Source organism: Lineus longissimus, chromosome 1 (genome assembly GCF_910592395.1).
Source record: "Lineus longissimus chromosome 1, tnLinLong1.2, whole genome shotgun sequence".
Taxonomy (NCBI): Eukaryota; Metazoa; Nemertea; class Pilidiophora; order Heteronemertea; family Lineidae; genus Lineus; species Lineus longissimus.
The window spans coordinates 23,555,850-23,581,564 of record NC_088308.1 but is presented as its reverse complement, the minus strand read 5'-3'; the positions used below and the strand labels follow the sequence as shown (position 1 = coordinate 23,581,564).

At 40.2% G+C, this 25,715-nt stretch overlaps 1 protein-coding gene across 3 annotated transcripts; it reads left to right on the top strand.

Annotated features, from left to right (window-relative positions):
- On the top strand, positions 1 to 25,715 carry LOC135493180 (proto-oncogene tyrosine-protein kinase receptor Ret-like). 3 transcript variants are annotated; one of them, XR_010448207.1, is made up of 23 exons: positions 1 to 178; positions 9,937 to 10,206; positions 10,687 to 10,710; positions 13,330 to 13,626; positions 13,791 to 14,071; positions 14,389 to 14,551; positions 14,668 to 14,900; positions 15,208 to 15,472; positions 15,640 to 15,849; positions 16,051 to 16,290; positions 16,479 to 16,593; positions 16,796 to 16,967; positions 17,276 to 17,423; positions 17,844 to 17,951; positions 18,096 to 18,352; positions 18,523 to 18,645; positions 20,722 to 20,792; positions 21,140 to 21,180; positions 21,480 to 21,576; positions 21,858 to 21,957; positions 22,389 to 22,482; positions 22,697 to 23,121; positions 23,578 to 25,715. XR_010448207.1 is itself a non-coding variant. In XM_064780229.1 (22 exons), the coding sequence occupies exons 1-22, from the start codon at positions 127 to 129 to the stop codon at positions 22,966 to 22,968; spliced, it is 3,633 nt and encodes a 1,210-aa protein (XP_064636299.1). In that variant the 5' UTR covers positions 1 to 126; the 3' UTR covers positions 22,969 to 25,715. The 3 variants fall into 3 exon arrangements, 2 of the variants coding, with proteins under 2 accessions (XP_064636299.1, XP_064636313.1); XM_064780229.1 differs by having other exon boundaries at positions 22,697 to 25,715; XM_064780243.1 differs by lacking the exon at positions 10,687 to 10,710 and having other exon boundaries at positions 22,697 to 25,715.

Below are 25,715 nucleotides of genomic sequence, written 5' to 3'. Positions count from 1 at the left end.
CTGAGTGCTTGCAACATCGTCAATGCACTGGACAGGCAAGAGCATGGAAACCTTGTTGGAATTATCTTGGGATAGCTTCAGATAGGGACTCGGACGATTTAACAAAATAAGAAACTTGGCTTCGTCATGCATATTGTAAAATGGATAGGAATTACTGTTAATTTGATTTTCTTTGAAGGTGAGTCATTTTTCATAAATCCTTTCACTTGAATTACTTACATAAAGAGTGTTATCTCATCTTTAAATATACTATTTCGAATATAAGGCCTTTTCCTGAATATCAGTTGAAAGTGTGGCACGTTTTAAAGCATTATTTCTCCTATGACTTATTTGCAAGTTTCTTTGATAAGACAAATAATCGACCTGAATTCGTGTTTTGGATTGTCTTCCACAACCTGGTATTTAACTGATAATAATTCAATTAATACAAAATAATACATGTAAACATTCTTTTTGTAACTCTAGTGTTTTTCTTTTCCATCCCTCCGACCCTGTCAAAATTATTGCAGCACAAAAATATCAGCAAATTTCACTGCTTTGTAACTTCATACGTTTTATTATTGACTAGTCCATTTCGATATTTACAGGTGGTCATCAACCAACTCGGTGTTGTTTTGATTGTTTATGCACTGCAATCAGAAAAACACCGATTTGTCTTCCACTTAAAAGAGTAAAGATGTTAATAGTGTCACTGATTCTAAGTACACGATGTGACTCATGACCTCGTTAATGGTATTTAAGTTGCATTTCTTGCAGCTTTTAACAGTTTCGTTTGGGTTGTTATGCGGATTGAAGAAGAGCGAGTTCGAAGGATTTCAAACGGCATGTTCACCAATATCACCCATGGCAATGTGTAGTGCAACTGTTACAATGTACATTATCATTCTGCAAATTTCGGATGTTTCTTGTCGATACTGATTATTTCCCAACAAATAATATCATTGTATTACCATTGGTTGACTCAATAAGGGATTTTGTCATCATTGTTTCAAGGCAGAATTTACGGACCATATGCTGAAGTATACCTCTAGTTTATGAAGTATCCTCCTTAATGAGAAATAAATCTGCCACTATTGTTCAAAGATTGGGTGATGCACCACTTAATCCTTGAAACTTAACATATTCCTTTCACCCTCGATCAGGAAAACGATCTAACATAAACTAGAAGAGGTCATGAATATGATAGCGGAGCGTTGTCACTGTTGAGATTGAAGTGTCGCTTCTCATTATCCAAGTGTCATTATGTTCTCACTTTCGATATGTTTGCAAACAACAGTCATCTTCTTAGTCGGACGCCGATATAACAGCGGACGTTATAATATATATCTAGGTCCGTGATATAACTGAGCCTAATATACAGACACTATAACCAAGTCATGGGGAATTTGGCTATTTAGAAAATAACATACTTCAAGAGGGAGACAATTTTGAAATGACTACAGAATGCTTTGGCAGCAAGATTAGACTACAGAAGAATCATTTAGTCAGTTGAAAATTCTGACAAAACATTGCCGTGAATTTCAAGAAAGAACTAAGATAAGCCGAGAATTTACCGAGAAATCTAAATTTCGGCAACAGAGTCTAGTCTGTGCTGACCGCGTGCAGACGGAATATGATTCCATTTATATATGCAAACTTCCAAGTCGTTTTGATATCTCTTGCTAATTGATGAATAATTGGACAATAACAAAATGACAAATACCTTATGCCGTCTTACATCGTCGTAATTGACTAATTCGTTGTTAAGACAATTAGGAAAGACGATGGTATACATGTAGTAATGAGAGATGGTCCTGCTATAGATGTAATGAGGAGACACTTGCTCGAATTCATTCGCCACTTTCCTTATGAAAGAATGATGAACTTCATGTATTTGCGAAACAGAAGCCTTGTAAACTCCGTGGCCTTTGCTGTCTCAGCCGATTAAGCATGAAGCGGAAAATGAAAAATGGTGGATAGGCCTACAAGCAACAATTAACAAAAAGGAATGTCGTGCTCCAATGTAGGAGATGATTTAATTTCTCCACCTCATAGAAACCGAATACTAGCAGCTTCTAAACAATGATTAACAATGACGCGACAGGCGTCCCGTGTGCGGACAACAGGGAGGAAATTCGTAGCCAGGCGTCTTTATCCACCGGTGAAATTGCATGTCATCATAAATTACGCGAGTCAAGACATGCAAGAGACTGGCAACTTTCATTGCTAATCAGCAGTGATAGGTAATGATAGGTGATGAATATGCGAATTAAAGTTATAAATTTATAAATGTCGCTAGTACTAGCTAATAGTCAGTCCAGGACGTTTCGCGGTATTGCAATGTTTGGGTGATTTTTAATACTCTGGTTGGTGCCAAGCATTTGGAATGTAGCTCCGGGGTTATCTGGCATCATTTTCACTTTTTGCAGCAAGATATTTCATTCATACATGTTGCAATAATCAATGAATGAGTTTTCAAATTGCGGTTGTAGCAACCGACGGCCAACATAATTTTTATCAGCTAGACTACAGCCTGTATAATGAGGAATTTTATCGTATAATTTCGAATCAGTCCATTTTCAAATAATTGTTGATGACAAAGATATTTTGTATACATGTATATAAATCTTTTTATTCATGACAATCGTGGAGTCAACATTGAGGGGTTTTTCTCGCTTTCGGAGAATTGCCAAGCAGAGACTCTGCTGGGGGTACATCACCGGAAGTATCAAGTCACGTGACACGATTCACTTCAAATAACATCATGGCGGCTCAGCGTGATATATCAAGTCTAATTAACGTTCTTTCATTTTGAGAAATGAGCGACATGACGGCACTATACCGTAGCAAACAATCCAACGTGGTTACAATTGTGTTTGAGTTAGTGCAGATCGCCGGGAGGGTTTCAACATGGGGTGTATGAGAGAATATGCTTCTAGGAAATGACAACGTACTCTTCATTGGTAGTTACTCATTGTGTTCTTTTTCTTGATGTAATGCACGTTGTACTAGACATTTTTACAGGCTTGAGATATGTTCACCGTTATACCAGCCCCGCACGGTTATGTGCCGGATTGCTTCGAGGATAGAATGCTGCTTGAAAGACGACTTGATAGGTGACCTTTTCAACGGTAATCAGAACGGAATCTCCCAATACCTTAATTTTCTTGGGGGAGGGCACGAATAAAAGGAATCGCAGAACACCTATGTATAGCTACTCGTAGTGGGTTTTCTGCATTCTCCGATCAGTAATCTTTTTACTTCATCATATCTGGTTAATATTAGTTGCTAATTAAAATGGCATTGCTCTACATATCTCTTAAGTTGTGGTACATCTACCTCCCAGCCTCTTAAGTCGTGGTACATCTCTTAGGTCATCTGCAATTTTATTTCCTGCTGGTCTTCCATGCCTTACATCAGCAGATCTTGATCAAGAGCGAATTAAGTCATTCACCTCGAGATGGTGTAATGTTGACAAGCTACTTGAACTGGGCTATCAGTGGTGACAGCGACTGATGGCTTACCAATACCACTCCCACATCCCACATCACAGTAAAAGGCAATGTCTTACAGGAACCACTGAAAGGAAATGTTGACGATCTACTTGAAAATGATATCAGAAACATATTTTCATACCATTCGGCAGTGCCAGTTATATTCGCAGAAAATGCAATCAAAAAAGATTATTGCTAATTATATCATATAACATGTAAATTGTTGCCGTGTAGATGAAGATTACGTTACGTAATTTAACACCTCGCCAGCTTCTGTGACCGTACGCGTTTTATACGTATTTTGAAGTCCAGCACCATGATACCTAACTACATATACGCTGCTCTTTTTTTAAATTCTCGGCATCGCAAAGGTGTTTCATGAATGACACCAGATATCCATAAATCGATGCCGTGCCCTTGAGGTTTTTGAATTATTTATATAATTTCAATTAGTCTTATTCACGTCGTAACCTTTGATAGTGCATTACTTGCTGCAACATTCATCCTTTCTGAAGTGTTTCAAGTTTAATTTCTGAGAAGACCGTTAACGTGACAGAAATAAATTAAACACTCTCAAATACTGCAAGCCAAAATTAAAAGTTAGGGTAGACTTTTGATGTGGACAAAATGATACATGAAACATAGAGTTCGATCACTGGATGAACATCAAAAAACGAATTAAAAGCTAAAACTAGACTGTAATGTAGCTGCATAAAACTTCGTAAATCACGATGTTGTATACTGTATGTTGTTTTAAACAACTTAACAATAGGTTGAAACAAGAATTGCAAAAGAATGACATGTTTCTATCATTTATGCAACTGTTATTGTGTTGTAGTGTGATTTGATACGGTTGTGGGCGAGGCACTTTGGACAAGTCAACCACAACCAGACTGAAAGGCAATGAGTCACTTTTCAAAGAAGTGAATGGACCAGCCTCAATGAAATGCTGGTGAAAACGTGGACTAATATCATTTTGCCATGTTACACATGATGTCCTTGATGGAATCGTGACATCTTGATGTGCTGCTGAAGAAAGGCCCCATGTATTCAAAACACAAGAGGGGTGGTCAGTGGCTGTGAATATATGCTGGCATTGATTTTAGATGTTATGTTAGCCAATGCAATAAATGGCCAGCAGATAGGCAATGATTTCGCCATCAAGTCTAAAGGATGGAGATTCTACACCTTTTGCACATTTCTTTCCATATCTGATACACTTTTAAATACGTAATTTTGCTATACCGATGTATCTGTCAAAATCACTTTTGCCAATTGGCATCTTTTCAGTACAATCAACCATAATCACTTGTAGATGCAATTTTGCTACCATAAGGTTCATGATCCGTGACACACCCCTCGACATTAATTGATAATAGCGAATTTCCAGTTGACCAAGGAATACACCGGTATTAGCAGTTACTGAAGCGATACGCAGGGATACTAAACCTAGGTGATGATGAAGCTATGATGTGGAATAATGACGCCATTCCATCCCATCTACTTCTTTAATTTCCTGCACATTTCCTAGGAAGGGGAGGCAGATTCAAAAGGAGAGGCTGCGCCGGAAGTCAGGCCGTTTACAAAGAAATCTGGGTACATTTTGCAATTCTGTAATTGTGATGGTAAATTTGCTACACGTCGTGTTCGAATTATCTTTAATTGGCAAGAATCATTTTCCATGAAATATTCTATAGATTTTTATGGAAAGGTCAGCTTTATCAGCTCTGGTTTCTGGTAATCACCACCTCTGTGCAATTAAGCACTTAGGGAGGCAGTGCAGTGTTCGCCAAAATAGTGTGTAGTGACATGAAGAAGAGAATAACAAGGCTTATATTTTTGTTCATGTTTTTTTTCATACCGTAGCAAGAAACAAGACAATTAGTACAATACCAAGTTCATGCGCAAAGCTTACAGTGTATAGTTTAAATCTGTGAAACGGGCGTTATGATTTTAGATTAATTTTGTTGGAATCCCGCAACTTACAATCAATGTATCCACGTATCAATTTGATGCATCGATCGAATCCCCTGTTGGTCCAAAATTAATCAAATTGCTGCATTTGAAGGGATTACACTACTCAAACTTTCCACGAGTCTTAATCCTAAATGTTATATCGCTCCATCGAATCGCTTTTGGTAAAACGAACTGTTCGGTTGAATTGTATGGAACTGGTAGGAATAAAAATTCTACTCGCAGAACCTTCGTGGTTTTAACTTAACAACCACATAAATTTACTGTCGAAAATAAATTTCATTTTTCCCTTGTTTTTGAAACCATTTAAACAGTTCGATCGTGACTTGAGCAAGTTTGAAATGCCATCGTCGCAAGCACGAAGAATTCCTGGACACGTTAACAATGTGTTCGCTAATTATCAAAAATACACTCAGTGCAGAGAATCCACCGTAAAAAGCACTGATCAGTGAGTATTTAAAGGCCGAGCCCGGTGGGGTGGTGAAGGAAGTAACTGTCATATACGGGCAATCTCCAGTTTGGCTCACCATGTTCTCCACATGAGATGAGTTTAATGGTCATTAAGGGACATTAGTGTCAGATTTATCTTTGAGCCTCCGGTTGAGGAAGGTGGCTAACGTGAAGGAAAGGAGTTGAACGATTTATCACCTGTAATTGTTAAGTCAAACGGATTGGAATATGTCTTTATTAAAGTTCAAACGAATTAAGCTCGTCACATAAATAAATACTGCAATAGACAAGCTGGCTGTGCAATGTAGTACTATTAAGTGGCAAAACTGTACGGTATTTCGATGGCCTTCTGAGCCATATCTCAGTTTTTTGGATCCAAGAATAAGCAGAGAGAGCAATTGCCTAAAAGTAATGCACTTACAGCAGTTTTATAACACAGCATTTTTATTACACGTGATCATTTAACTTTCAAGCATTGTTTTTGTACTGCATATAACCTTATATGAACGGATCCGCGGAGTGAGGATCGATATTGAACAGAAAGTGTTTTTTTCGCGACGCAAAAACATAACATAGGCAACGAACAAAAAAGTTTCTCTATACCTTTCCCTATCTTCATTCTAAACGTCAATTACAGGTTGTCAGAAATTTGCAATATTGCAGCTTTACTTCCGTTACCTTCGTGGTAACCTTGCAAAAATGGTGTGGGAGTGGTTGAACTCCGTGCATCTAAAACACATTTGGTCATCTTCTGTGATGGATGACACATTTCTTATTTGATAATTGTTTACCTTGAGAGTTATTGTCCCACCAACACCGCTGGATAAAAGCGACACGTAAACATGGTTACTTCCTCTAAAATGACTTGGATAAACAGCGTTTAGGTAGCTGATTTCGATAAACACATCAAATGATGATGGCATGTCATAAAGAACGCATCCGAAATAGCTGAGCGTTGGTCTGCGTTGCTACAGAAATAAATCAAGGTCGAAGACTTGATTTACTGTAGTGGTCTAAGCTCTTTTTGCTTGTTTTATGTAGTCTTGACACTAAGGCTACATGTCTCATTGCTCATACTGTTTGCGTCGAAGTTGACGCTCTTCTCTAAACTCAACATTATGTTTGTACCTGTACCGCAGATCAAGGGTTGGTGCAATCAACCTTATCATCGAAAAGAGACCATTTCCATGGCCAAATAATCAAGGATTCTAAAATCGCAGCTTGGTCTGAAATATCACTGATTTGTCTTTGCATCACACTCAACTCCATCGCTTGGCCAAGGTCTGGAATGCTAACGTGCTTTGAGTTATCAAAGAAATGATATATTTTCATTGAAATTTACAAAGCCAATTCATCGAAGAATCATTTCATTAATTTTAATTGCCAAATACACAATCTCTATTGACACAACACGCCACATTACTTTTTGAATAACCATCGGAATAAAACATCAGTTACACAATAACGTCTTCGCGAAGTAATTGTAATTTTGTGTGCAGGTAAACGTACGGTGAGATATCGTTCTGGAAATGTTTTCCGTCCGGGCAAGGAACATGTCATAAAACAGGGTAAATGGGCAAGGATATAGCTTGAGACAATATCAGGACTAAAGCTGTATTGCTACCAAATATTATCATAGCTTTACTGGTATGTTCCGTTAGGTTATGGCGTTCGTGAGCAATGTAACATTAGTAGCACCACAGTCTTTGGTAGCACATAAAGCAATGGTGGATGGATTGGCCGGGTTCACGCATTGTAAAAAAAGGATATTGAAATTGATTTGGTTATGGTAGCATCACAGATCTACCATTTAATAAACCGGAGACAATGTCAAGTTACATTAAAGATTCCCCTTTTTAGTTGAAATTTGTTATCGAGCACTAGTACTTCTATTTTAGATTTACTCTATACATGTATATGATTGGTTGCAATAATAGTTAATTTTACATTAAATATCAAATTTTACATCAAAGATGTCACGTGGCTGGCTTTTCTTCACAACAAAATATGCTTAACCTGACAATTCATTTGGTACCGAAACCAAATTCAAGACTGAGTTCGCTCATGAGTAAATTTTAGAAAAAGGAAATTTCTTGGCCAACACGACGTACAATATGAACTTGCTCAGGGTCTAGATAACACAGTGCGTTACCTCAGATTGAAGATACAGAGGTGAGATTGAAGAAAGAGACGTCTATGTATATCGCTAGCACGCAATCGTGCGGCGATAATACAATCTGCAAAATGTGGACTTGGTACAATCCTGTTCCTCGCGGCTTGGTCATTATCGATTGCACGTTTAGCATTCATTAGTCCATCACACATTTCATTATCTCAGCGTTGCATGCATTATCGCTGCAGAATCCAAGGTGGATTTCTCAAACCGCCCGCGTCGCGTTCTTCTGTGGTCATCTCCGTTTGAAAGTCTTATAACGCAATGCCTCTAGTAATCATGGCAAGATGGGAAAGAAACCGTTTACTCCAGACGGGAAAAGCTATTATTCTGACAGGGGAGTTCCAAGTAATGCATGGTGTACAGACTGCACCACCGGTACCGCTTGAGTACCTTTTCATGATATAGCTACAGGAGACCCCTACTGGGTAGTACCCATTCACTCTTTCCCTGGACACGAATGTAACATGTTTAAATCAATTCTTGGCTTTTGCATCATCAATGATTCTGAGATTTAATACGCTGTTAAACAATCAATTGTTGGCTTTTTGAATACCAAGCATTGAAAAAAGTCTTAGTGAGAAAAAAAATGCAATCAATTGTTTTATTGTTCAGCAAATCATCAAAGTGACTATCAGGCGTTAATCACACTAACGGGATGCACGCAACGACCCAGTGTGTGGCTTGTTTGAGGCTTGTGAGATCACAGCCAGAGTCTCCAGGTTGGTGAGCGGCTACACCTCAGGGTTCGATTAGTACAACTCTTAAAGAGGGATACTCTCAATTGACCGTGTCCGCACTTATCACATATATGATAATACGGAGATTTCTTGTAGCGGTGCAGATATACACCCTTAAATGCGCGAGTGACAGTTTATAAAGATACTCTACACGTTCTATATACAACTGAGCCATGCGCTACGAGATTATCGGCACTTCTCAGTGCTAATTTGTACAATATATTGTTTGATACCGGTTGCATCTCTTCGAAAATGACCACACTATGCGATAGGACAAGAAAACGGCCCAGGTGTCTTGGTGCATTGTACATCACTTCTTCATAACAAACAGGCTCATTTGTCATAAGGTCATCCGTTACAAAGCAGCCCTAAACGGTACATCAAGCTAATAGCACATTATCATCGATTGACGGGAATCCGGCGACTTATCCAAGGAAGGCAGCGATTTATGATGGCTTAATTGGCCACAGTTACTCTATTGTCGATAAGAATACCATGTAACGATCGCCACAAGATTTGAGGGCGTTTGATTGTTTATAGTCCATTTTGTAGCTCGAGGTACAGTGATGCATCATTCCAGACTCCGCGACCAGAGTAATCCCGATAATGGTGTAGAATACTGCATTAGCCGCCGTATGAAGTGATTGTAAATATTTTTAGTGGCGAGATAAAAAACCTTTTACGGTGTGAACATGTCTGTATAAGAATAGCTTGGCATTGCGTTGGCTTATTAGGGATTCGTTCAGTTCTTTGGGTCTAAAATAGCTCATACACGTATAGGCAGTCTGTCAACTATGAGTAATCAAGAAAAATAAAAATACCGTCAATTATAGATAATATCAGAGGAATCGTACCAAATAGTCCAAATATTTTTTTCACCTGATTTTTTTCTGTTCAAAATGAAGAAACATCATTGGCCCCAAAAAATTTTGGCTGTCAAAATTTTTCAGAATTTTGAACTTGTGAATGAGTTCAACAATTTTGGCTGGAAAACCTAATGATGCATTTTGTCCCCGGATTTTCAGCTTCACTAACGCGACCACCCCGGTAACGTGACCATTCAACCTCGGTCCAATGAGTGGTCGTGTTACCGGGGTTCCACATGCACCTTCTTGTCTCTTTGCAGCTATAACAGCCATATACTTCCCTCAGAAGAACTATTCAATCACCATATCTTCAGATCTCAAAAGGGGCACCGAGTTACTTAAGATTTTCGGTTTACCCGAATACAACGAGAGTGGAGGAGTTGTGTACGCTTTGGATAGTACAGCATCTCCTCGGGGTGTGCAACAAAGGATTTATAAAAATGACCCAGATGATCCGATATTTGGAATCCAAGCAAATACTGGGATTGTGTACTTAAGGAGACCGATATCTACTATTTCAGATCTTAAAGGTAAGAAATGAACAAAGGTGGGTCAAGCAAATTGCTGGTTGATATTTCATTGTTACTTGCACTCACTAGCGAGGGAAGAAATGTTCATGAAATCATTGTTGTCTCGTAAAACTACGGTAGTTTCTTTTAATTTGTATTTTCACTCATTTTGAAGAAACTGCTACCCAGTATAGCTCACGATATGGATATTTTCATCTTCTTACACATATTTTCATAATCATGATCACTATCATCATTAGAATCACCGATACCAGTCATATTCATCATTACCAGAAATATCACCGTCATGTTGGTTCTCATCATCGTTCCTACAATACTATTGTATCATCAAAAATATCAACATAGCATAGAAAACATTCTCACTCTTCTTGTAACTTAATCGTTGGAAGCAAGATGGAGGGTTTCTTAAAAGAAAAAATATTGAGTAAAGATTACCCCCTAATTTTTTTATTTCGTCAACTTCAATTTTGCTTTTTTCAGAAATACCCCCAAAGCGTCCTCTTAGTAAGTATCAGTAAATGTCGCCCTTTCTTTCCGGTAGAGTTCATCTTATCAATCCCGTTTCAAGTCGACCAATTACCGTTAAAAACAACACAAAACGTTTTATCTATTTATCAGAGTTAGATAATATTTGTTCGGAAAAAAACATTGAGTTACTTCCTTGCCAACTTCGCTACGTCCATCAACTGTAAAAGAGTCTACCATTGCGGTTACAATAGTCGGATGTCCGAAGTATAGGAAGGACGTCATCAATTTCTTCCTAACTACTTCATCAAATCAAACTCCATAACCAAGTATGCGGTACCCATCCTGCGGCCAATTCTCATCAACCAAGACCAAAACATCTTGTACATTACAATTTAGTTTTCCTTCATTACCACAAGCTCATACAAGATAATGACCAATTCCTGCATTTCTCTTCGAACTCTGCTGAAATGATTTCAACTGAGGTTTACTGTAATTAATTGTACACACCAGAGGCGATGTATATGTAATGTACACTCAAACAGCATCAACAGAAGTTGGAATTGAGTCTAGAGTAATGGTTCTTTCAATTGGATGTTTGGACCTAAGTAAGGGTTCCGGTTTCCCGCGAGACGATCTTTCCCAGTCATTAGTCAACATCGGATGAGATATGATGTATAGCTTCCCCGGGACGGTAAGCCCGTGTTTATACAGCCACTGGTAATGGCCCCTAGTTCAAACTATGTTTATAGAGGTTGACTTCATGGTTTGTAGGTTTACACGGGAAGCACCATGTTAACAAGTTAATGTCACCATTACGCCGTACGATGGAATGGGAAAGCCATGTTATGTCCAGCGGAAGTTGACCGTCGGCTCGATTTTACGCCATGCGTCCCCCTCATTCAATAAAATTTCTCTAACAGCGTCGACCATCCATCTTCAAATTCAGAACATCGGCGTATTATATGTTCTATACAAGATCCGGTTCAGTTCAACTGGTCCCCGACCAACGAGCCACAATCGCATGTAAACAGGAGCCAGTCTTTTCTCGTTAGAATCATGAAAATGAGCCAAAAAATCTAAGCTAGACTTCAAGCCAGAATCTTATAATATCTTGAACCCAATTTTTGATAGATTTCTCATAAGAATCCTTCTAGAATCCTTTATAAGAACTCAGACAACAACCTCCTCCGAATCTTGCCAGGATGTTCCCTGGGTGAGTAAAATACAAATACAATGCCAACATCCGCGGACACCAACAAAGCATTCCGCCGTATTAACCATTCCCTCAAACAATCTCCTAACTATCCTGTCTCTCCCGCGATCATCATAATAAATGGCACGGCATCAACATTAAGTATGATCGAACATACTACGATAACAATCGCCCACTGTCTTACTACAATCGATCCAAGACCAATTCATCACTCCACTCACCCTTCCCAAGTGGACGCACAGAATCCTTTACCGGTCCCAAGACAGGCGACCCTACAACCAGAAACTACCCCTAATCCGTAATAGATTAATATTTGTTCTAATCAGAGGTTATAATCTGTTATCTTGCCTGCAGTGTCAACCTCGATAACTGATGACTAACGTAATGGAGTGAGCCATTAGCAGCATCATAGGGACACCACGTTACAAGACAATTTATTATTTATTTCTTAGAGACATTTTTGTCGCGGTGATGTCTTGATAGCTTTCTTGATGTTTGTGTTGCAGGGAGTGAAATTGACATGACTTATTTGAATTCAAGGGATTTGTTGAGATCTTATAGATTTTTTTAGACGAAGCAGTGCTGGCAGCAACAAACTGACACTGCGTGAAATACAGAGTTCATGTATATAGAGGCGTTCCCAACTCGACTGTACGTTTGTGCCTAGAATTCGATGGCTGTAACATTTAGTATACATGTACAGAGACTTTGATTTGATAGCACTATTCCGACAGACGCACAAGAAATTTCAGGATCATACATGGATATGACGGTTTAGCTAACAATAACGATTGCTGTGGACAACGAAGGTCAAAGAGCTTAGGAGTTACCCACGACCTAAATGAGGCTGGAACCATTTTGTTCTAGATCGTTGAAGGGGAGTTTTAAATGAATGAACAATTCTACTCAACAGCTCTCTCCGGGGACTTCCGAGCAGAATTATCGAGATGAGCTCTCTCATTCATGCCAGTAAATAGACCTCAGCAAAGGACCCGCGGCGCTGTTATTACAACTATTCCTATCGCGTAATTAGGCAAAATGCTGTTGATATTTTCTTTTTACTCCAAACAAATTTTGCTGTTTCCTGCCTGTTTTTACAGCCTTTCCGAAAGCGTTATTAGACAAGATATAAAAATATAATATAATAGGTATGAGAATCAACCAAAACACCCAAACTGGCAAATCTGATTTGAATCCACCGTCAATTTCGGTGTAGTATTGTCAGCACGGTTTTGCTACCCTAAGGTTTGCCGCCTGGACTGAGGCGAACGCTGAAGAAGAGAGAGAAGAAGAAGAAGCAATGCCAAAATGTGCTTGCAACGTCTCCAGAGAAACCCTGAATCTGCGCTGAATAAATGGCAATATTGGTTCCAAATTTTGCTTTCACTCTTCTCTACATTTCATCTGTTAAGCCTTAACCTATAAACATTTCTCTTCTGCAGGGAACTACACGGAGTTCTCTCTGAAAGTGTCAGCATCCCTTGCATCAGAGTCTGCCGCACACCGCCGAAGGACCGCATCAGCCGATGTTGGTATCTTCGTTGCCAAGCCGTCTGTCCCAGGGAGGCAGACTGCAGGCTGCGCAGGGCATGAGACGGACCGGCGGTACTGCTTCAGTGAGACACCAACAGACCTGATGCTACAAGAGAATGGATCCATCTCAAGATTTGTGCGGCTGCGATCAATGGTGCTCGAGAATCGCTGTCAGCATCTTACGTCCAAGTATGAAGTAAAGAAAGGTAGGTTCTAAACGTATGTTAGTAAATTGTTGGGTATAATGCAGTGCACATTGCACCACAAGTTGTACGATGTATCCGCCTCTGGTGGTCCGATATAGGCACATTGGCACTTTACACAGGTAAAGGCACATTTACATTCGACTGAACCCTGATTTCCTTTGCAGTATACTACAGCTCGGGGGGAAGCAAAGCAACCAGTTTGCCCTTCATCACAGTAGACAATGCGTCATCAGAAATGGAGATAAACGGAAGTCTTGACCGAGATATCAGCTACGGCAGCAAGTTTGTTGTCGTGCTCCTCTGCCACTTGTACGAAGGTGAAAAGATCCAGGATTACAGCATGACTCTCAAGTTCAGTGTTCTTGATGTGAATGACAATGGGCCGATGATACTCACCTTTAAAAGCCCGGCCACGCAGGCCAAAACGAAGAGACTGAAGACAATGGTGAGTAGCCTACAGTTACAGCTTGATGAAATCAAATTCATCTTTAAATTAACACGGACGTCTATACACGTGTATAGATATTTAGACGTCCGTGAAATTGCATGGGAACGCAAGACAAAACTATCTTCCCATGTATTTGGCAATATCTCAGTGGAAGATAACATCAATGTTGACTGCAACAATGAACTACGATGAAAGTGTATTTCATTATAGTCAATTTTGAAAACAACTTCTTATCACTGACCAATATGATTCCACATTCCACTGGGTCTCGCTACTACGACGAAACACATCAATGTTATGTGATTATTTTGCAGTCCCGTGATAGATTCCTTCGCGGTGTAGAACTTGTCGTGACGGACAACGATGACGTTCAGGAGGGAACTTATGACGTCAAGGTGGATGATCCCCTGGGGAACCTTGTTGTTGACAAGGTATCCATCATGAAACTATCAATGGGAAAAAGCTTGGTCAACGCGAGTAAGTGTCTCCCTGTTATCATCATAGTCTTTTGTAGCTTAAATATGTATTCAATTTTCAATTTTCTTTGAAAAAAAACAGATTCAGGAAAGGCTTTACATTTTTTTCATTTCAAGTGGTGAAGCACACTGGAGTGGACGATATTCCACAGCAGTCCTATACATTCAGATTGTTGTTCAATGATACTACCATGCTGCCTACGGTAAATGCCTCCTCACAGGCTGTCTATGACGTCACAATAGAACTACCCCCTCTACCGACTGTCAAATCAGCTGCAGACGACAAGTGCATTGTAATAGGTAACAGGTCTGCCGCCATTCTGTCGAGAAGAGCTGGGAAATTCACCAGGGTAAGCCTTGTCAAGCTAAAGATAAAGGTCAACGTGCTAATCATGATTTACTGATAGTAGCCAAAGTATTACCACTGACATTCAACCTGCAAGTTCAATCAACGATGGCCTCCCCTTATGCTGACTCCTGTCCATCTTGATTATGAAAAATTGCTTTTACCCACCATCGATCGAAGGTCATTTAAAAAATTGCATGAAAGAATTTGACATTTCACATGAAAGAATTTGACATAAAAGAATGACAGGTGTACGTACATGTATGCGTATACACAGAAATAACTCGTTCTATGTCTCCCTCCCAAAACAGTTGACACTTCCCATCGTCTCGGCGTCAGATCTCGCCTACCAAAACCTGACGTTCAGAATCACCAAAGAGGCGCACCTGAAGGGTGGCTTTGGTATCACTCCCAAAAAGGGTATTTTGTTCGTGGATTCCGATGACTTCCGGTCGTTCAAGAAGAACAGGACCAGCATTGAGGTGTCCGTGTTTGATGCCAGGTGCAACAGGACGTCGCTTGTGAACGTTACAATAATTCTCCAAGGCGCAATTGGAAAGGGAAAGGGAACTTGCAGTAAGTAATACAACTGTTCACCTTATGGTGGTGACCAATGACTTTGTCCTCAAGATTTCACCAGCAAGAGTACGAACGAGCACTGAAGTTAACAGGTAACGTTGGTAAACGATAACATCTTAAATGATAGCTTCAATACTTTCTTTGATCAAATTCTTCTTTTCCAGATACGTGGTGCGCGGAGAGCTATGAGAAAAGTGACTGCATTAAGTCGTGTGGCTATGGTGCCCCGAATGGGACGTGTACGATGAGGGAGAGTCAAGGCATGAGGCGGAGCAGTCACTACGCCACCTGTTCCCCCGACCTCGAGTATTGCCCTGATGGAATATGTGATGAACTAGAAAGCATTCGCCATATCTGCCCACAGGACTGTACGAGTAAGTTTTGATCCGCAGCTGTGACCTTGTGTGACGCTTGCTATTTCTGAACAATCATCTGGACATCAATACATGTAGCATCATTGGTTTTGATAAATTGTTTCATGAATTTGTATCCTTTATTACAATCATAATGATACAGATCATTCTTTGTCAAAAATGAAAATCAGACTTATATACTTTTTCACTATTGTGATTCAGAGGAAACGCCCACAGGATGTGCACTATCCCAACGATACGGAGAGAAGCAGGGTATATCCATGGCCACCACAGTCTGGTGTGGTAAGGTTGGCAGCAACTGCAACTGTGATATAAACCCAAATATATCCACTAATCATTCAGTAGGTGGAGCGACAACACCCAGTCCTTTGGAGGGAAAGCCTGGTGGGGCCACCACGCCTAAGAGCAAGGATGCGCACACGAGGCTTGCCCAGCTACAAGGTAAAAACGTTTCCAGCTCAAGCCATGTTTCCTGTTTTGGTTTCTTTAAATCTCTTTAAATTTGTAAGATCTATACATGTACGTATCCAGTTAGAGACTTATCGATCAGTGAGATTCCGTCGGAAACCTTCCAAGGTCCATGAGATCCCTCGCCCGCAGTAATAAATTCTTAAATATTACGTTCATAGGTGATGATGTTGTGAAAGTGAATGCCAACGCTTGTGACCACGTGTGTCGTCTGATCATTGGGCTGTCTGTCAGCTCGGCTGCTATCCTTGCTATGGTCGGATTCATCATTTATCGGTAAGCTGTACCTCCATTCGTACAATACACGTCAAAGACAAGCGGTACACTATCATTGGTAGACTCAAATCGTCGATTCACCAGGAGTCTATCAAACCTTATAAGCTGTGATAAAGCATCTCTTACAGATGGTATTGTTCTTTTGGTTCATTGGGATGCCTTTTGAGCTGAAATAATCAGCACTCAATTTCTTTTGCTTAAGGTTTTACATCAGAGGAGCAAGAAAGTCTGATGATATGAAACACGTGAACAGCGTGGTGTCTCTAAACGCTATTCCCTCGGATTACGTCGACGGAAACGAACGAAGACAATCCATGGCCATCTCTGGTCATTCCATTGAGTGGTCGCCTCGAATCGTTGGTCAGGCTGTGCCAGTAAGTACAGTACTCGTATACTCACGAACTACAGCAGAAAAGGGGCATCGTTTTTCCCAGATCACAGAACATGCAGCGTTAGCACTGCCAATACATTGGCGAAGGTAAACGTTCGATAGAGTAGACGCTGTCGACAGCCCTCACAAAGTTCGTTGCCGATAACCAAAAGAGAGGATATTTATGCAAGACGATCGAAACGATGCCTTTATGTTTATTTGATTGCCTCCTTGTTCGTTAAAAATTTTCGGAAAGTATAAGAATCCCAAGCCTTCAACAACACTATCACCAATTCCTTATGCGTATTTCAGGTCGATGATAAATGGGAGTACCCAAGAAAGCACATCACACTGGAGAAGGTTTTAGGGGAGGGCGAGTTTGGAAGGGTTCTGCAGGCAAAGGTTCCACCCATCAATGGTTGCGATAAGGAAACCACTGTTGCCATCAAGATGCTGAAAAGTAAGTTGCGATCACAGTCTATCCTACTTGCTCTGCTTTTTTCAGAGTGCTCCAAGTTTAGAGCTATACTGCACATAGTACATGAACACCCAACTTGGGCTTCTTTAGTAGTTTTGGAAGATTAGAAACGGAAATTTATGAAAACCTATCGTAACTTCTGAACTACCAAGGTTTTTCCGTCACAGGCAATATAGAGAGCTGATACAAGTCAAAACGGATCAGCATAGGTATGACGCACGAGTAGGGAGCCTCTATCTGACTTCTTCAGAATTAAAGGGTCAGTCAGAAGAGAGACCACACCAGCACAGAATATGGGATTAAGTTTGCTCCGACTGCTGACATTCGAATAGTGCCCTGCCAAGCACTTTTTCCCTGAACTTTCATTGATCATATTATATTGTCACGTCGGTAATCTTTCAGATTGTGCATCCGTTTCGGAGCTTCGGGACCTCCTCTCCGAATTCAACCTCCTGAAGGATGTCTCCCATCCTAATGTCATCAGATTGCTGGGAGCGTGCACAAAAAGTGGTAGGTCGCAAACTCACTAATTGGTCAATTAACCACTCAGTATATTGGAAGACTCTAATTCGAACAACTTATCTGCTACTTTTTTTCCAAACCAGATGACATCTCTAAGCGTATTTTTATAAAATTTATCATTGTCTTTGAAAGGTCCGTTTTATTTGATTGTTGAGCACTGCGAGCATGGCTCCCTGAAGAATTATCTCCGGCAGAAACGACATGTGGAGGCCCTATATCTGGGACCAGTTCGAACACGTGGGGAACCTTCAAGCGACGATGAGTACGAAACACCAATCGATAGCTCAATGCCCAGTGATCCGGAAAGTGATGACGTCATTTCCGCCAGGGACCTGATATCGTTTGCATGGCAGATTGCAAAAGGAATGGAATATCTCGCGTCGATGAAGGTTGGTGTCACCATTCGGTATAATTAACTGAGGCGAGGGACACGAAAAATAATTGTGATGAACCTAACACACATTTTGCAAGTTGCATGATGTATCAAAAATGATTAGAAGGCGTTTTTGAACTATTTAAGCTATTATTTAAAATAATTGTCAGCCCGTTTGGTTTTCAGCTCGTCCATCGCGATCTAGCTGCGAGAAATGTTTTGGTTGCCAAGGGTAAAAAAGTCAAGATCTCTGATTTCGGGCTCACGCGAGACATCTACGAGGCAGACGCTTACACAAAGAAAACAAAGGTATGAATGATCTTCTACCAATTTCTATTTCATATGTCTAGATTATTGCAAGGAAAGCCATAAATAGAAGTCTTAATATCGGGAATGAATGTTCTCTTTCTGTTACAGCATCAACGTGATCCTGTACTCAACAATTACATGTAGTATATATCATACAGTGCACTGACACAGCCACCATCTATTTCGTTCTCCTCCTATGGCACTTGTGAATATTCGTTCTTCTAGAACATCATCTCCCCTATTGCAAACAGAACTGCAGACATCACTACTAGCGCCGATCACACCAACATAGTTACATAATTACAAAGCTAGGTGTCTTCTTCGGAATAGCTATCTCCAGAACGTAGATGAAGCCTAAATGCGATTAGCGTATGATAAAAGCACGGATCTAATGTACATGTAAAGAAGTCTATAGTTTAAGGGTTGACCTTAGGCATTTCCTTCTGGTTGCATCGGTTGCCATGAAATACTTACAGCCCGCAACAGATGGTTCTGCTAATTGTTATGCTAACTGTTTTGCTGGCGCCCAGCGTAACCAACAGGTTATGACTGTGACATGATTGATTTGAATTGATTGCAGATACATTAGGCAAACTCTATGTGTCAAGCTCTCCGTTCTGCATTAACTAACAAACAGCTGTCTTTCAAATTAGTAGCTTGATTGCATCAGCTCTACATTTACCCAGATATTCTCTTGTCAAATGCTTGACTGGCACTGACAGTCGTCGCTCGGAGCAGCAACTGGTTGGTACATACAGCACTTGAGGTAAAGGAGTGATTCGCCCTACCCCATTGGATTAAGATGACAACACCCAAAGATATCGCCGAAGCATGCACTTGGAAGCGTGCCATCGGCCTCATCATGGGATGTATTACGGGTCTGATGTTTTCCATTCAAGGCATTGCAGTAAATGTCGTCAAATCAGATCTCTCAGTATTTGACTGCCTCGTCTACAGATCAGCGTTCACAGCACTGGTAGCCATTCCTTTCATCATGAGGGGACGACACCCATTCTTCCTCAACCAGGGAGTTTTCTGGGCATCGTGTGCTGGCATAAGTATAGCGACTACCGGATATTTCCTCTCAGCAGTTAATATGGATTACGGTGCCTGCTGCGCCGTTTACTTTTCGGAGCCCATTTTCGTCGGTGCGTTCGCCTGGTGTGTGTTGAAGGAAAGATTTGGAGTGCTAGATATCTGCTTGACTTGTGTCATGTTGGTTGGAGCAATGATAATCATCCAGCCCCCGTTTCTTGTAAAACTTTTTACCAATTCGGGAAATAATCGTACATTGTCATACGGGAATTATAGGGTAAATTCTTCACTAGACGAGCCACTTTTTTTGAGGAAACGTTTCACAGGTTTGATCAATCTTACTTGTGACAATTGTAGTCTAAGTGACGTGCTCGAATTTCCAAGGAATGAAACCGGAACTTCAATATCTGCTTCACCGCATATTCCCCGGGTAATTGCAGCATTGTTGTCAATCATTATGGCAGTGATATGTTCATTTGCACTTGTCCTTTTAAGAAAAACTAAAAACTATAACGTGTCTACAAATTTGTTTCAAACTTGGTCAATTGCATTTGTGATATCTGTTATTCTCAATAGCGCATTTCGGAGCTGGCATTTCCCAAGCGACTTTCGTCCATGGTTGCTGCTTTTTTTTTGCTTTATGGTGACGGGTGTTATTGGAGAATGGGCAAGTGTCATAGGACTTCAACGAGGTAGCGCAGTGACTGTCTCCATCGGACGCACAACTGAAGTCATCTTTGCCTACATTCTTGAGATAGCTATTCTCGGGGAGACCCCTGATTATGTTAGCGCGATCGGCGCTGTGATTGTTGTGGTGTCTGCGGTTCTGTTTGGAATCAAAGAGATGGTGTTCGAGGGAAAGGGATATAGACAAGTGCCTTAAGAAGTTATCCAGAACTGATATATGGTGTTTGGCCGGGGATTTTGGGCAGATGTAACAGCCCCATATGTATTCATTAGAAATGTAATAAATTGAAATTGTAAAGGCGATCTCAGCGTGCTTGATACACTATTGATTATACCTTCGTTTCCAATGTCAAGGGCCGAATACCGGTAAAATGGATGGCCCCCGAGTCACTCTACGATCAGGTCTATACTACCAAGAGTGATGTGTAAGTATTTGGCTTATTTTGGGGCCCAGGAGTCATCAGTTAATATATATGGAACGACGATAAAGGTATGGACTCCACTTGTTTGAGACACCGCTGAATATCTTATTTTCGTTTGAGTCGAAAAATGTAATAGATGAGGACATTCAAACATTCCTGGATCATTTAACCTGAAACATGTCATACTGTTGATTAAGTAATTACCTGTTTGACGAAAGAATTATAGTGGCAGCTGACAGCTAATAGCTGGTAGCTGGTAGCTGAATTGCCAATCTTGCGGTCAGCTGCGCCTGCTCACGGAGTGATGAAATGATTATAATTCGTTCATTTCAATTATCGTTTGCTTCTAGATGGTCCTGTGGTATTGTTTTATGGGAAATAAGCACCCTTGGTGAGTAAACAAATCCGCTGCAAAGGCATATGACAATCTATCATGATCAGCAAGTCAATGAGATTTTGAAGTTCATTTTCTACTGGGCTGTACGCTCCTTCAAGATCATACAGTACTCGGACACGCAGTTTACCAATACTATGGGAAATGGGATAAATTCCTCTGTGCAACTGTAATGAGTAATCTGAATTAATACCACAACCAAAACAAAAGATAAAAATTCAAAACCACCGAGAAATAACTGATTCGAAAGTGTTTGATGAGTGTGAGGATGATAAAGTCTCCTGCTTTTTCTATAGGGGCCACCCCGTACCCTGGCATTCCACCAGAGCGACTCTACAACATTCTGAAGACAGGCTACAGAATGGAAAGGCCCGATAATTGCTCATATGAAATGTGAGTAACGAGTTGCTCATCATATGACGTTTATAGTCCGCGAAATAACTGTAGCAGAGAAAAAAATCATCAAAAGCCTTTTACTTAGTACCTTTTCGGGCTTCGATGCTCTACGTTCCGCAAAAATACTTGCACAGAAGAGAATGAGAAATTTTATATAAGTTTTGCTGACTACATACCTCAGATATCATTTTCTTTTTATTAATTCAATGTGAAGGTAAAATCAAGATGACCAATAATTATCGAATAAGTAATTTTTCAAACCTTTCACCAATTTCCAGCTATTCGATTATGTCAAAATGTTGGAGTACCGCACCCATCGACCGACCCTCATTTCAAGACCTGGTGGCGAGGTTTGAGGAAATGCTGTCAGCTAATGTGGTGAGTGCACCGTACAATAACAATGACACAGTACGTTTGGCGTGCGCAATAAAAAGATTTATGTAACCATCATAACATTTCTTTCGACGCTCACCCTAAAAAGGTTATGATTAATGAAAGGTCGATATCCCCACCGCCGGTAGTATACGGAGTGTCATATGGTAAGAAGTAGCGAAAAAAGGCGTGTTCTGAACACTGACATCGGTCAGGATGTCAAGAACAGTGCCTCCAAATAGATTTACCTGACACATAATATAGATGCAATGAAACCATTTCACATTACGCCCATTCACATTTACTGTACGGCATAAACACACAAACTTTACCAAGAATTTTTACCCTTTGAAACCGAAGTTTAAACCATTTTACTGCATTAAAAGCATAGCTGCATTATATGAAACTTTTCAATGAGATTTTTACCCTTTCCTTAGACGTACCTAGATCTGACGTCAGCCGTTGAACACATCCCAATCGTAGACGACAAAGATGGAGAAGATAACCCAGCAGTACCAAGAGTTGTTACTGGTGAGAATAGTGCCCCAAAGGGGAAGACTCAAAACGAGGCAATAAAGGGAAAACTCAAAACTGCCGAAAACCAATATAATGTCACCGGTAATCTGCGCGAATGAGTTGTGTAAAAAGGGAATCGCTAAACTATGGTCCATTTTTTTATCCGAATTTTTTTTTGTTTAAATTTATTAAATGGAATATCAACAAACTTGCTGCATTTGGATTTCAGAGCGACCAGGGCTTGACGAGGACCCAGACTACGGCAGCATCAGCATTCTATCATTGGACGCCAACGCATACCTTTCACCCAACACTCACAATACCAGAGAGGACTATGATGGTGAACTCAATATGGAGGAGAGCGGGCCCACTGATGGTGCATGTGAGCGGACAAGGCTGCTGGTCCTGGACATGCCGCGTGAGCAGAGGAAGTCCAATGAGGGCTCAGACGACGAGGAAGAAGACGTGGAAGAGGATTTGCTGAAGGCAGTGGCTGTCTGAATAATTCCCAGATAAGCTGACCAGGCAGCAGACGATGGCCAGTGTGCTATACATTTGTTGCATTCCATACTTATTTTATGTCATGCACATCGTCTGGTGGAATTTTAAAGTTTGAAAAGTGAGGTTTGGGGCCCGCCTGGTATATCTTAAACGGTGAGTTCCGCAGAAGGTTTCGAGCAGGTTTGGTACGCTTTTAGCTGAATACAATATGAATTCCATAATATCACAAAAAATGGCATTGTGCATTTTCATCCAAATACTCCATCATCGCCTAGTCATTGTGCAATCATGATATATTCAATCTAGGTGTCTGTTTATACTGTAACTCACCAATCGCATGCAGCAAATCGATTATTGAACAACGGACAGTGGTGACAGCATTGTCCGGTTCCAGAAGCTCTCCATCGATGAGGTGCTAAGATATAATGTACTCCACTTTCACTCGTCATGTCTACACTTCAATACTAAAGAGGAGTCGTATAGGTATTAAGATATCAAACTTTTGCTGCAGAAACGACCGAAATTCATCAAAGTCGCCATCATTTCTACTTTCTTTGCTATATCATTCCATGATATCGTTTATCATATATATATATATCTATCATTAAGGTTCGTGTACGGAGGAAAACAGACAAAGGGAGTGGTATTGGCCTCGTCCCTCTCCAGCCGAGAAAGTAGATGTTCGGGTTGACGAATAGACTGTCTCGCGAGTCCAGTATTATTCGGCCTCTATTTTGCTCTCATCCGTGATTTTGTTATTAACAATTTTCAGAACGTTCCACGTGACCGCATTAAGTTTTCGAATATTTTGACATCTTCTCTTGTACACGATTCTTAATACATCATTTCAATATCATTTGATACTAGATTTCAGATCACATTAGCGATTATGAGACATAAAGTACTATATACCGTTATGTAACAATGGCAGCAATGGTGAAATTAAGAAGTTTGGCGTCCTCCTATATCATACTTTACGGATTTATACGTTTTGACAATGTAATCAACCTATATAATGATGTCGTATATTAACTTTCTTGTGGCATCCTGTTGTGTTGCTATATATATTGTAGGTGAAACAATCCCTTCTGGCGTGAGCAAATTTTCTGACGCAAAGCGTATTTTAATTTTATATGTAGATTATAATCATGGGTAGAAAAGCAACACTTAATTAACGAAAAACATGTTTGATAGCGTTTTGTCGCTTGGAGTGAACGCACGCATACACATGTAGAAGAACGAGATATACCAGTACCGTACGAAATAGATACACTTAATGTGGTCATAACAGTTTTGGTCTATAAGACAATTGATTCATGAACATGTTTGAGACATGTAAGAGGTGCAGACGGTCTTGGCGGTGCATCTCACATGTCTCATAAACCACGAAAAGAAATTCCATGTGTATTCACCAATGAATCTCATACAATAGTATAACAAAATATTTCGTATGATGGTCTTAAGTGCCATCTAGCCTAGTTTAAACAAGTTTTAATTTATTGATTACATTTGTATAACGCAACTAAGTTGCAATGTTCTATCATTGTACAATGTATTATATTGGGCAGGTCTGGCAACCCTTACGAACGACGAAGAACAAGACACAGAGACCATTGGCGTCATCAAGTCCTGAGGAATTCATTCAGCCAGATACTCGTTAATCATCGTCTATCCTTACTTATACGAGGAATAGGGGAAATATTTTACTTTAAAGGTCCGTTAGATGTATACTTCGTCGTTCGTATATCTCTTCGTGAGGATTGCGCTGGAAACCTGCCTATTCTTATACTGTTTTTTTCTGTAAATAAAAAATAATCATAATATTAATGTACTGGATGGAGTATCCATATCAACTAAACGGAAGAATGCGTTATTATCGAAGTGTCACGCTGACTTTGTTCTCCAAACACAACCTCACCACGACGCCCCCAAAAAGAGTCTCCGACGAGACGTTCACAACCACAAAGAGCTTTGAGCGAGAGGTTCAAGATACACAGGATAGCGCTTGCTATACTCTTGGGGGCGTTGGCTTGCTAGGGACGTTACACAGCCCACCAAGTAGCAGAAAAGAGACCGTCGATGTTGTCCAATGAAAGTTACCGTGTAATCATTAAAACTGTATACGACTGTTGTTTACTTTTAAACTAAAGGGACCAAGAGAAGGATGCATTTCGAGTAGCAATTGTCTAGAGTAGTCCAATGGTTTGGTTTTGGTTTTGTAGGCCTATGTAAAATTACATAAAGTGATGACTGATTTAAAAAAAGCTACCACACCCGTTTCTTCTACATGTATAGTTTTGTTGCGAAGACCAGGACTACTTCCAATTTCGGTGAGCTAGACCTATAAATATGGGCCGGTTTGAAGAAAACCACTGTCTGAGCACATCAAATTATAGGAAGTACATGTCTATCGTCTGCATCTGCGTTACGGTCACAACAGAGCGGGCGACATTCTGGTTCTTTTCCGGCCTGCTGATCTTCGGAACAAACATCACTCTTCAATCAGTTTTAACTTGTCACTCATCACTCGAAGATAAAGTAAAGCAAAAATGTCTGTGACTGCAGAAAACTTCAAATTTGGCGTCCCCAATTACTCCATGTATATTCAGCTTAACTTGTTTTCCAAATGAACGGCGAATATCAATTTATGATCAAGCAGAGCTAAACATTGTTGTACAGTATATATATATATTAATAGATCATCCCGTTACAATGTCTTACGTATATTGTTACATGTAAATTATATA